This window comes from Barbus barbus (genome assembly GCF_936440315.1).
Source record: "Barbus barbus genome assembly, chromosome: 6".
Taxonomy (NCBI): Eukaryota; Metazoa; Chordata; class Actinopteri; order Cypriniformes; family Cyprinidae; genus Barbus; species Barbus barbus.
The window spans coordinates 3,178,113-3,191,260 of record NC_136734.1 but is presented as its reverse complement, the minus strand read 5'-3'; the positions used below and the strand labels follow the sequence as shown (position 1 = coordinate 3,191,260).

At 33.8% G+C, this 13,148-nt stretch overlaps 2 protein-coding genes across 4 annotated transcripts in view; both read right to left on the bottom strand.

Annotated features, from left to right (window-relative positions):
- LOC306871235 (paxillin-like) overlaps window positions 1–1,928 on the bottom strand; it is a 37,931-nt gene extending 36,003 nt beyond the window's left edge. For 2 of the 3 annotated variants that reach the window (XM_079419023.1, XM_079419019.1), the window contains exon 1: window positions 1,775–1,928. Coding sequence is in view for 1 of the 3 variants with exons in the window: in XM_079419019.1 (XP_079275145.1) it covers window positions 1,775–1,787 (13 nt within the window). In the remaining 2 variants the exon portion in view is untranslated. The remainder of the gene's footprint in view (window positions 1–1,774) is intronic. The other variant, XM_079419020.1, reaches the window with a different exon arrangement.
- Window positions 1,929–8,255: 6,327 nt separating this feature from the next.
- LOC306870707 (beta-crystallin B3-like) lies at window positions 8,256–12,902 on the bottom strand (the record flags this gene model as incomplete). Its single annotated transcript, XM_079418132.1, has 5 exons — window positions 8,256–8,547; window positions 10,163–10,305; window positions 10,394–10,526; window positions 11,217–11,335; window positions 12,828–12,902. 5 exons carry the CDS (start codon window positions 12,900–12,902, stop codon window positions 8,256–8,258), a joined length of 762 nt encoding a protein of 253 aa, XP_079274258.1.
- Between the last annotated feature and the right edge of the window lie 246 nt (window positions 12,903–13,148).

Sequence of the window (13,148 nt, the reverse complement as noted above, 5' to 3'; positions counted from 1 at the left end):
AATGGACATTTTCCCCATCAATAATTAGAAATGGCTAAATGTTCAATATTTGACATTCTTCATGCTTTACCATTGACATAAGCTAAAAATTAATTCCAGCATAGTTTTAACCATGAAAGAGACAACTATTTTACAATAGAAATGTAAGAGGACTGAATAAAAAAATATAGGCTATAATTGACACGATTCAGGTAATTCATAATGAAACAAGTAATGTTAGCCTAGCAGACTAGATTAAACTAGCAAAGTCTTTTTTGACAAATTAGGGATGCGATTAAGAGTGAACATGTGCATATCTTAAAATAAATCTTTCAATATTTGATTATTTTACAATACATTCTAGTTCTTTTACTGTTTTTATTCCCTTACATAATTAAATCATTTATGTCCTTATTCCTTCAAATAACAAACCACTGCAAAAAATATGGTCTGCGACAAAGACCTGCGCATTTTCTGCATTAAATGCTATCAGTGAGAAGGTTATTCATTCAGAATCTGTAATTGGATTGAATCTATTCAGACTGGGAAAAATCAATGCACGTAAACAACACCGTCATCAAATAACGACATCTTTCTAGCATTCCCTCCAGCGAAGATAGAAATCTCACATATTCATGCTTTATGTAAGACTGTTCTAACATACAATAGTCTAATCTGATGTGTAAAGTTGAAGCACTAAATACACGTTAACTGGTTGACTCCCCACACAGCATCAGAAATGGGGGACAATATTCATTTTCAATGGGTGCATTTTTCCATTTTCTTACTCCTTTCAAACTAATTTCTAACAAAGTGAATCAGCAAAGGTGCTAAAAGCAACAAGCCTAGATAAAAATGTAATTAAATTTGTCAAAAAGAGTCCACAAATATCAAATAAAAAGAGGAATGCACTATATCTAAAGCCATTTAGTTAGTTTCACTTTGGCATTTTAGCCGCCAGTCCTGGTTAATTTCTGACCCTGCTCCTACAGTAATGTCTAAACTCTCTGAGCTAAACAAATGCTTGCGATTGGTCGTCAGAGATTAACAAAAATAACTTCACTAAACAACATGTCACTCATGAAAACTCCACTCAGCAGCCTCAAGGCAGTAATACTGAGATGAGTTAGATTAGGCTCATTTTCTCATCGCCTTGGGCAACAAGTCAACAAGTTACAACATCAAGCTGAAGATTAAGGGATCAACAGTGCACCACTACTAGTCAATGGCCAACAATAACAACTACTAGTTTTGAAATAAAAGCGTCCAGGCAACCCATGTGAGCCGATTCCTCTATTAAAGCCAATGCAATCCCATGCACACCATCAAAACCAACAGAAAGTTTTAGGTGCGTATTTGTGAAGTTTTGAGGTCTGGTGCAAAATGACACATTGTTGTTTTGTTGACACATTGAAGAAGTTGCACTAAGAATCAACCAGACGAGAACTGTGCACAATAATTAGCACCAAAAGTATGCTCTACACTTATATATAAAGCTCCAAGCGGTTTTGCGCTAGTACGGGTCTGATATGACTCAGAAGCAGCTGTAAACTGCAGCATCAACACACAACACCAAACAGCTGGAACACATCAATATAACGCGTAAGAGCAGCTCTAAACAGGCGTCCAGCGGCGCGAGCGTGCGTTTTCCAGCGTGTTGCTGCAGTCGCGCTGACGTTGGCAGCGGCTCCGCGCTCCATTCGCTTCTACAGCGTCCATCCAGCGCTCTAGCGTCGCGTCAAACTTCTGCTTTCACGATTATCCGATGCCAAATGTCAAAGCGGGTCATACTCACCTAAGTCGTCCATGTTTCGCGGTGGTTCTGACTCGGGAACGGGAGCGGGAGCCCGTGATTCACCGCGCGGCGGTGTTTCTTGTCTCGTGCGCGCTCCGCAATCTCACGCGGAGAAGTTTTTAACTCAAGTGCACGAGCTGCGCGAGCCCGAGGTGAGTCGAGCATGCGCAGCGCTCGCTCACTGACCGACAGAGAGGTATCAGGAAAAGCGTCCAAACTATGAAACGATGACAAAATTATTGCAAACACATAATATCCAAAAATATACAAATGATTATAATTTGAGCTATCATTTAATTTAATCATAGGCCTACTATTGGTTATCACACACACACACACACGCACACACACACACACACACACACACAATTAATTTAGTAAATATAAAAATATATATAATAATGAGTGCTAATATTTAATTTATTTATAAAACGAATATAAATATGGTAATAAAATATTAGCCCTACTTGTAATATATAATATAATATTTATGTATGAAAAGTAATTATATTTAAATTAATTATAATACAGTACATGTGACCCGGGACCACAAAACTAGTCATAAGGGTCAATATTTCAAAATTGAAATGTATATATCATCTGAAAGCTGAATAAATAAGGTTTGATGATTGATGTATGGTTTATTAGGATCGGGCCATATTTGGCTGAGATGCAACTATTTGAAAATCTGGAATCTGAGGGTGCAAAAAAATCTAAATATTGAGAAAATCGCCTTTAAAGTTGTTCAAATGAAGTTCTTGGCAATGCATATTACCAATCAAAAATTAAGTTTTGATATATTTACGATAGGACATTTATAAAATATGATCTTTACTTAATATCCTAAGGATTTTTGGCATAAAAGCTAAATTGATCATTTTGACCCATACAGTGTATTTTTGGCTATAGCTGCAAACATACATGTCCTACTTAAGACTGCTTTTGGGCTCCAAGGTCACATATTATGATAAGTGAACAGTATAATTATTTATATAGTATTAGTTTTTATAAATGTTTTTAAGTAGCTTTTTAGATTTTCATTTTTTTTTTTTTACTAATTTTGTTACATATTTCCAGTTTTTTTTTTAATATAACATTTTAGATTTTAACATTTTAAATTCAGATTTATTTATTTATTTATTCATTCATTCATTCTTCAACTTAAACTAAAACTAAAACTTAGATATAAGAATATAATTTAATAAATATTACAATACAATAATAAAAATATTACAAATACAATAATGGGTACTAATAGTTAATTTTATAATAAAAAATATAAAAAAACATGGTAATAAATTATTACAGATAATATGCAATAATATAACATTGAATATTTAAATAATATATAAATACTACAATAAAATAATAATACAATTTAATAAGTAATACAACAAATACTAATGGTGCTAATATTGATTTTAATAATGCGGTTATTAAAATGATATGCAATTATATGCAAGCATGAAATAATATGCAAATGATGATAATGATGATAACCAAATATAAAATGATTATAGAATTATATATAAACGATAATAGAATTATATATAAACAAAAATAAATAAAACATTTATTTAGATGAAGTGTGTATGAATGCACTTTTTCAAAATACTAATAAATACATCCAAACTGATTTAGGATTTTTTTAAAATTACAAAATATCATCACAAACATCATTTGATTGAAGTTATGCATATATATATGTGCAATATTTGCATGAAGTCATGGCAATGATATGCGTTTGATGAAGCAGTTGTGTGAAGCTGTCTTTGCTTTCCCATGTGTTTAGCTCATTTAGACAGCATTAATAGCACACACATGAAATGTCATGCAGTGCCACATCAGCCTATACATTACACAGTGATCAAGTCATCAGAGTCAGCACTGCACAGCAGCTTCAGCGTGTTCTTATGGTGGATCATCCAGGGCAGAGTCACAGTAATGACCACAGATATAGGCTGAATATCAGACTCATTTGATCATCTTTAGTGCTCTCTGTTGTGCTGAGGGTGAAGACTGTGTGTGTTGGAGTGCGGCTCCGTTGCGGGGAGCTGTTGGCTATCATTAGACACTGGGATATCCCATGTTTCAACAGCTGTGAACAGGCTTCTGAAAGCTTCAGCCTCTTTGGGAATCCACTGAACACACTCTAAATTCACACGTTCGTGTCCATGGTGAAGTGAGCGGCGGTCACGGCGCTGCAGGGGAACCGCCTGAGGAATGTAAGGACATCTGTGTTTACCTGGGCTATTCCTGCTCTCCAAAACAAGCACACTTCAACAATTAAGGCTGGGTTTACTACTTATAACAGTAACTGCTTTCTTTAATGCAATTAATTATTCATTTTATCAAGCATCTTAGAAATAGCATATATCTGGGAAAATAATATAAATATGTAATAATATACTCTACTATTCAAAAGTTTAGGGTCGCTATATTTACTTTTTTGAAAAATGAATACTTTTATTCACCAAGGGTGCATTAAATTCATCAAAAGTGACAGTAAAGACATCTATAATATTACAAAACATTTCTATTTGGTTTAAATGCTGTTCTTTTGATCTATTCACAGTTTCCACAAAAATATGAAGCAAACAAGACTAAATATGAAGGAAAAACACACTCTTTCTCCATGTTGACTGGTCTTTTTCTGTCATTATTTCATAAAATTGACTAACATGAAATTGGATTCAGATTGTAAAATAAGAAATAAAAAAGAAAAACATATTACTGAATTACATTTGACAGGAAAATACTATTTCAGTTTTCTACTTCTGTTTTTTTTTATGAATTTACTAGCAATTTCTGAATAAAATGGTTTTAAAGCAAATTCTAAAAAAACAGCTAGTTTTAACAATAATAAAAAATTGTTAAATCAATAAATAATTATTAGTACAAAACAATAATTCAAAATTCAAAATAATTTTAAAATGATTATTAGCAGTTAAATATAATGATTAAAAAATTATTAAAACCAAAATGAAGCTGGTTAAGTTCAATCTGCAAAATGTTAGATTTTATCAATAATTTTATCAGTAATGATCTGTTGCACAATAATGTGAGATTCACATAGCTTGCAAAATATTTCGACAGTTCAACATCTACACTGATTATATCAGAGTTTAGAGTCACAGTTGTGTTTTCCTCACCAAAATCTGCCTGCACTATAGCAGTTTGGTGAGGCACAGAAAGGCCTCATCGATATGTTTTGCAGAAAGACTCTAATAAAGGGCTATAGACACTTCTCACTGTTTTCAGAACAGCAAAGGTCTGAATACAAAGCAGAAGAAACTCTCTAATGACATCATATTGTTTGTAATGCATAATTTCACAACCGCTGAAGCCAACTGGATGAGTAACAAAACATTTTGAGCACCAGAGCGCAGCTGACTGGCTTCAGAAAAACATCTCCACAATGACCCGGATCAATGTGAACCTGTTCAGACAGAAGAAAAGAAACGTACGAATGAACAATGAAAGAATAGGGTTATTAAAAGCCCTTGGGGAAACTTGTCAAAAAAAATCGTTTGATTCTAAAATCGAATTTCAAATTGTGACACGTTTCTGTTGTTCTGCTGTTTTTAAGGAACGGCTTCCTCTTAAATCCGGCAACTGAACTGACACACGCTAGAAAGAATGCAATTATTTAAAATCTCATTTGAATAGATATCACACATCTGTTCTGTTTCCAGCTAGGTTGTTTGCAGCACCATCTACAAACTGTTATATAGAGAAAATAATAGTCTTTTACAAGCTAATACATCAAAATAAGTGGATGGAAAATTCAGGCTTTTAGTCACATAATGAGATATTTAGCTTTGATTGCTTATGGCTTGAATTAAACATGCCTGGTTTCTGCAGTCTGGAATAAGAATAAGACCTTCAAATATACTGTAAAAATTATTTTTCTCAAAGTTATAAAACAAACAAACAAAGATTATCAGAGTATGTTTTACAAGAAAATTCTATTATAAGGTTTTCATGTTATTTGCCGTTTCTTTAGTGAAGTTTACTGGCAATTTCTGAATGAAAATTGATTCAAATTAAATCAGTTAGCTTTTAATAACAATTTTTTTAAAATAATAATTAGAAAAATAATTTAAAAGGAATCAAAATAATAATAATAAATAGCAAACAACAATTAAATTAAAAATAATCATTAGCCGTTAAAAATAACAATGAAAAATTAGTACAAAAGAATAACAATGCAATTAAAAAATCATTAGCAGTTAAAAATAATGATCAAAAATTATTAGTAAAAATAATAATTCAATTAAAACATTATTAGCAGTTACAATAAACACAAAAAGCTTACAATTAATAATAAACTATTATTAATAATATTTATTACAATTAATAACAAGAAAATACAAATTAATCATACAATAAAAAAAATCATAAAAATAATTACTAAATAATTACTAATAATAATGGTGCAATTTAAAATGAATACAAAGACATTTGTAAAAAAAATATAATTCAATTAAATTATTTAAATTAATTAAATTATAATTATTTTTATTATTACAATTTTAAATAAAAAATGCAATCATTAGCAGTTAAAAATAATAAAAATAATTATCTTATATTTTAAACTAAACCGAAGCTGCTTTAGTTTACCATTATCTGCAAACTGAGATTTCATAATTATCTGTTGCACAGTAATGTGAGATTCACAGTAACTTGCAAAATAGACATTTCAACATCTATATCAGAGTTTAGAGTCACATCTGTGTTTTCCTCACCAAATCTGCCAGTTTGGCGAGGCATAGAAACACCTGGTCTGCTTTGGTAACCTCATCGGTATGCCATGGATAGGCCATTTGGACCAGCAGTGGACGCTTGGCATATTTTTTTCATCATCATTCGTGACTGCAATGCCAAACCATGCCAAGCCCAGCCCTGGCCTGCCCACATCAGACTAGAGTTATTTCATTAGTTGTCATTTTTGGAGGCTGCCACGCTTTGTTCTGCGTTCACATGACTCAGCTGAACTCCTGCCAAGAGCCAACGACTTACAAAGAGACAGGAAAGACATAAAGAGGACATAAACAGAAGTACACACATATGAACACTGATAGTTGACCTATTTAGAAAAACTGTGAGGAGCAATGGTAGATTTAAAAAATATAGCCAACTTGAAAAGCCGTTTTTTTTCAAATATCTGATGCAGGCCTATGATGATTGGAGGGGAAGAAAAACTAAACAGTTATAAGGTGTTCCTATACTTAGGAATCACAGATTCTACCCTACGTCTTGGAATATATGACCCAAATAAGACTTTTCACTGTATATTGCCATCTGAACAAGTTAGTAACAAGTCTGCCATTTTTGTTCTGACCAACTGAGGAAAAAAGCATTACAATAAATCAAGTTACTAACAGTGATTAAATCAAACGATTGGTTAGCTCATATCACATCAAACCATGCAAAGTATTATAGCTGTTATACTTTATTCTCAAATTATTAATGTTAACGTCATCAGCATTGCGTGACTATGAGTATAGTCAAGTATAGAGTATAGAATTCAATTTCTGTACTGTCAAATCTAATTGTCATGCCATTCGAATTTCATATTAAGAAATTCTTAAAGCAAATTATGCTCCCTTCGAACTGGTTTTCTTTAAAATACAAATCTTGTGTAATCCCAGGCAGTCTGTAATCAGAAGCACATTTAAAACTGGAATATAATTTAATTTCATTCACGTGTTTCATAAACATAATCCTTTCTGCATTACAATCCGCCATTAAAATTATACATTTAATTATTTTAGCTGCTGTAAGAAAAGACTATAAACGAGCCGGCACCTATAGGATCCTCACATGGGATAGCCTAGTAGCCGGGACAGACGTAATGACGCAGCAGCATGCTCAAATCTCCCGTGAAAACCTACCCGTACCACTCAAATTAGAAAACATTATTATAAGATAACAGTTGTGAATCAGGCTAAAGAAAGGTGATAGATTTGAACACTGGCTGGTTATGTACTTGCTCAAATATTGATTTTGGATAAATTTTAACCAAAAAAAAGTTACGGACTGCAGCTTTAAAATATTATTTGCAAATGATTCAGACCAAGAATTTCCTTCCTTAAAAAAAAAAAAAATATATATATATATATATATATATATATCAGCTTTGCATCACTGGAATCAATTACATTTTTATAAATATTGAAATAAAAAACAGTTATTTTGAACTGTAATAATATTTAACATCATCACTGATTTTACTGTATCAGATAAATGCAGCATTTCCATCATCACACTTGTGTTATTTTCAGTGTTGTATCAGTCTAATAGAAACAAATCTAATCAGACACGAGCCAAAAGTCAGAGATCAAACATGGGGCCGAGGCCTTTATTTCCAATGATAGACACACAAGAGGCAAGGCAGTCACTCTTGATTTCGAGCTTTCTTCATGGTCCTCTGAGCAGGTGCAGGGCAGAGGTCATCGGCAGGGTTGGCCGTTCTCCTTCAGCTGCTGGCAGCCGTGGCGGATGGGGCAGCGGGAGCGGGGGCTGGGGCAGGATTGGGAGCGGGATTGGGATTTGGGTTGGGATTAGGGTTGGGATTGGGTTTGGGTTTGGGTTTAGGAACCGGGTCGGGGACAGTGAAACAGCCCCGTTTGTGCCACTGCATGTCACGCACACGTCGGACGGACTGCAGCTGTGGTTCTGTGGCTCCCCAGTCGTTCCAGTGTTTGTATTCGCCATGTTCAAACACGAACTGACGGCCACGGTAGCCAGGGTACATGTAGCCCACCCAGCTGAGGAAAGAGATTGGAGTTCATTTTGTTTCTAATTCATGTTTTAATAATATGAATAATCTTTAAAGATTGTTTTGTGCAATGGAAAGGTTCTATGGATCTTAAAGGTTCTTCATGCATACATCAATGCCAATAAAGAACCATTTTTGGCTCCCCAAAGAACATTTCAGTGATCAGTTCTTAAAAAGAACCATTTTTCTTCTTTTTATAATTTAAAGAACCTTTTTCCATAATAAAGAACCTTTTGTGCAATGGAAAGATTCCATGGATGGTACAGGTTCTTAATGGAACCAAAACAACAATAATAAAAAAATCTTTGTTTTTAAGAGGGTGTTTAAAATTGATGATCTTTTAAATAAGAAATGAATTTAAGATATCTCTACATGAATAAAAATGAAAATGGAAGACACTAATTGTAGATTTACTTGCTGTACTAAAAGTCAACATGAAATGATATTGCAGTCCAGTTTACTTTTGTCATGTGAAACAAACTATTTAACAAGAAAAATAAATATGAAAATGGAAGAAACTGATTGGTTTGTAGGTTTACTTGCCCTACTAAAAGTCAACATGAAACAGCATCTGAATCCAATCTAATTTAGTTTTGTTATGTAAAAAATTATATTTAACAAGAAAAAAACAACAGACTTGTTTTTATGATTGGATAAAGTAGCTATTTTTTGTAAGAATGGAGTCAGATTTGACTTATTTTTTCTAATGTTCCCTTTTTTTTTTAATTGTTTGTTATTTGTGATTATTGATGTAAACTTTATTAAATGTACAGTATACTTATTACTTTTTTGTTAATATTTTGAAAGATATTTTATTGCTCTATTTTCTTTTCATATATTCTATTCTATTTTCTATTCTATATTCTTATATAATATAAAGAATATATAATATTGCATTAAGCAGTTGTGTTTTATTTGATATTATATTTAATTATATTTGTGTTTTATTTTATATTATATTTAAATTTTAGTTAAAATTTTACAAAATTTTATATTTTTGTCATTTTCACTTTTTATTTAAAATATGTCTATATAGTTATTTTTTTTATTAAGTTTCAGTTTTTACTTTTAGTTATTTTACGTCAATCTAAACAGAACAAAAATGAGAAATTTTGCCTTGGAAATTAGCTGAAATAAAATACATAACATCCTTTTTTTCATGTTTATGTTATTGAAAGTATTTTTTTTTAATGGTTATAGTTTTAATTTTAGTTAACAATAACGTTGCATACGACATAGTTAACAATAATAAACCAGTAGAGCATGGCACCAGGAGCAGCAAAGTTGTGGTGGGGGGGTCACTTTTGATCAATTTAATGCACCCTTGCTGAATAAAAGTATTTATTTCCTTGGAATTTTTTTTTACTAACCCCAAACTTTTTTCTTTCAAATAACATTTACTGATGAACCATGCACAAGACCAGATGTGTTAAAGAAATCCATTTTGAGATCACGCTGACTTTAAACGTACAGACTGTCTGTAATCAGGAAAACTATGGACTGAAACAAAGATCAAGACCGTCTTGAAAAGTCAAGGTTCAAGAGTTAATGGTCTTTGGATAACAGCAGCATGAAAGCGATCTCAAACAAACTCTCAATCTCACGTTCCGTTGACAGCTTTGGCACTGGCCACACGGTCCTGGAAGCCGTGAACCCACAAGCTGGGAATGTCATCATCCACGATTTCCATCTTTCTCCCGGCAAAGCTGCAGTTCTCGAACAGATGTAGTTTGTGGTCGGCGCTGTCCTGTAATGGAGCGTAAACAGAAGACTCAATGGGCCGTGACAGCAGAGCAGATCTTTAAGCAGGTGTGAGGTGTGAACGAGTCTCTCACCACTTTCAGAGGTCTAATGGACAGGAGGCAGTAGTTGCTCTGGCTGTTGGTCCAGGTGGACCAGCGAGGATATTCTCCCTTCTCCAAAACAAACTGCTCTCCCAGAAAGCCTTTCTGCTCAAAGGCGACCCATCTACGACAAGATCATCAAGATCAGGATGGATTAATGGATGATTGATTTAGATTAAAGCAGGGAATTTACAAACTTTTTTTTGTCATCTGAACCCATTTGAATGTACCCTAGTAAAAAAGTAATATATTTTAAAACAAAGAATAGTTCAGATCTATTAATATATTTACTGACATATCGCTAGAGACTTACTGATATCAAATTTATAATGAAAATTTGTTTTAATGTCACTATTGATGAGGACTGTATTATCTTTGAATATTATTGGTCTTTAAATGCAAGATATTTAAAGTATACTTGCAACAGTTCCACTTTTGCACAATCCAATATACTTTAGTATGTATTTAGTTGAACTTCAGCACTACTTCTGCACAATTACAGTGCATTCAGCACAAAATTAGTCGTTCTAATTTAGCAGACTTTAAGTATACCAGTTTAGTATATCAAAAGTACAACTACAGGGGATTTTTATTAGCACTGATTCACAGTAAGTACTCCATTGAGTTGTATGCTATAATCTTCTAAAGTCTTATGCTATCATTTGTGTGCAAAACTTTCTGAAAACCTTCTCCTATTCTCCTTCTCCTAAATCCAATTTGCATATATTCAAACTTTTGCTTTCAAGAACAGTCTGAACATTCTTCATTCCTCCTTTTGTGGTTGTAGATAATGTGGTAGAAAGCATGTACTCACGGGCCAGACTCAACTATGATTGATCCAACTTTTTCCAAGTTCTTCTCAATCAAGTCCTTGCATTCTGCAGACAGCTCGACCTTTTTTCCACGGAAGTTCTCGAATTCAAACAGTGAGGCCTGTTAAGATGATTCAACATATATTCATGAAATTTCTGTGTAAGTCATTTGTAAAATCATCTATGTAAATTGTCACATTCATTTTAATAAAGAACTTCATTCTGCTCTTGTTTCCCATAGACAAGAATGTCATTAAATGAAAAACAAATGGAGACATTTGCTGTTCAGAATTTTCTCCTCAAGAAGTAACCTCACATTATCAAAGTCTGCAATCAGAAGTCAAGAGATCTCAGTATAAAAGGAATGAAAATGTACTCACCCTCAGGCCATACAAGGTGTAGATGAGTTTGTTTCTTCATTAGAATAGATTTGGAAAAATTTAGCATTCTGTCACTTGCAAGCAATCACTTGCTTACCACTGGATCCTCTGCAGTGAATGGGTGCCGTCAGAATGAGAGTCCAAACAGCTGATAAAAACATCACAATAATCCACACCACTCCAGCACATCAGTTAACATCTTTTGAAGCGGAAAACTGTGTGTTTTTAAGAAACAAATCCATCATTAAGACATTTTTAACTTTAAACTATCACTTCTGGCCAAAATATGAGTCCATAATCTATAATAACGGTGCTTGATCAGTGCAGATTTCTCCTCTGATTCAAACCTTTTTCACTGGAAAAAGCAATATTATGGAGAGATGACTTGCATTTTAACAATGGTTAAACAATGAAGGATTTTTTTTTCTTATAAACACATCTTTTCACTTCACAAGACGTTAAATGATGGACTGGAGTGGTATGGATTACTTGTGGATTATTGTGATGTTTTTATCAGCTCTCATTCTGACGGCACCCATTCACTACAGAGGAAACACTGGAGAGCAAGTGATGGAATGCTACATTTCTCCAAAATTGTTCTGATGAAGAAACAAACTCATCTACATCCTGGATGGCCTGAGGTTGAGCAAATTTTCAGTAAATTAAATTTTTTGGGTAAACTATTCCTTGAACTAAAAAATTTCTCATCAAATTTTCTCATCAAATTCAAATGACATTTATTTTCCACATTCATCTATAGCTCAATACTCTCACCGTGTGTCAACTATTGGCTCATTGTGTCTTTTAGGGAGGCAGTTGTGGCCTAATGGATAGAGAGTTGGACTTGTAACCTGAAGGTCGTGGGTTCGAGTCTCAGGTCCGGCAGGGATTGTAGGTGGGGGAGTGAATAACCAGCACTCTCTCCACCCTCAATACCACGACTGAGGTGAGACCCTTGAGCAAGGCACCGAACCCCTAACTGCTCCCCGGGCGCCATTGGCTGCCCACTGCTCCCGGTGTGTGTGCACTTGGATGGGTTAAATGCAGAGCACAAATTCCGAGTATGGGTCACCATACTTGGCCACACACCCCTTTCCTTTCCCCTTTTAATGCAAGCTGTAGATGATACTTAAACGAAACACTGAAAATCCATTCAGTCTCATGAGCTATAAAAGTGTTTCCTCTGGGCTTTTTGACTGTGTAAAATAACTGTATAAATCAGTGCATTTGGACCTTGTAAACCGCTCCTGCTCCTCCTTGGCTCTTCCCAGCGACTTGCTGATCTGGGACTCCCTGCTGATCCGACATCTCTCCGCTTGTCAAACACATAAACACACATCAGAGATGAGAAAAAAGTGGTTCTGAACAGGGTCACACACCAGCCATTGCTGTGTGAGTGCTAAAAACTTGAGAAGAATAAATAACTTCAATTAAATATTAAACCAAAAGAAAATAGGAGATTTAATCTAAAGTGAATGGCCACAAAACACATTTAGACGCTTATAAATACATGAATATTGTTGCATTAGATAACGAGGATAAAAAAGAGGGATT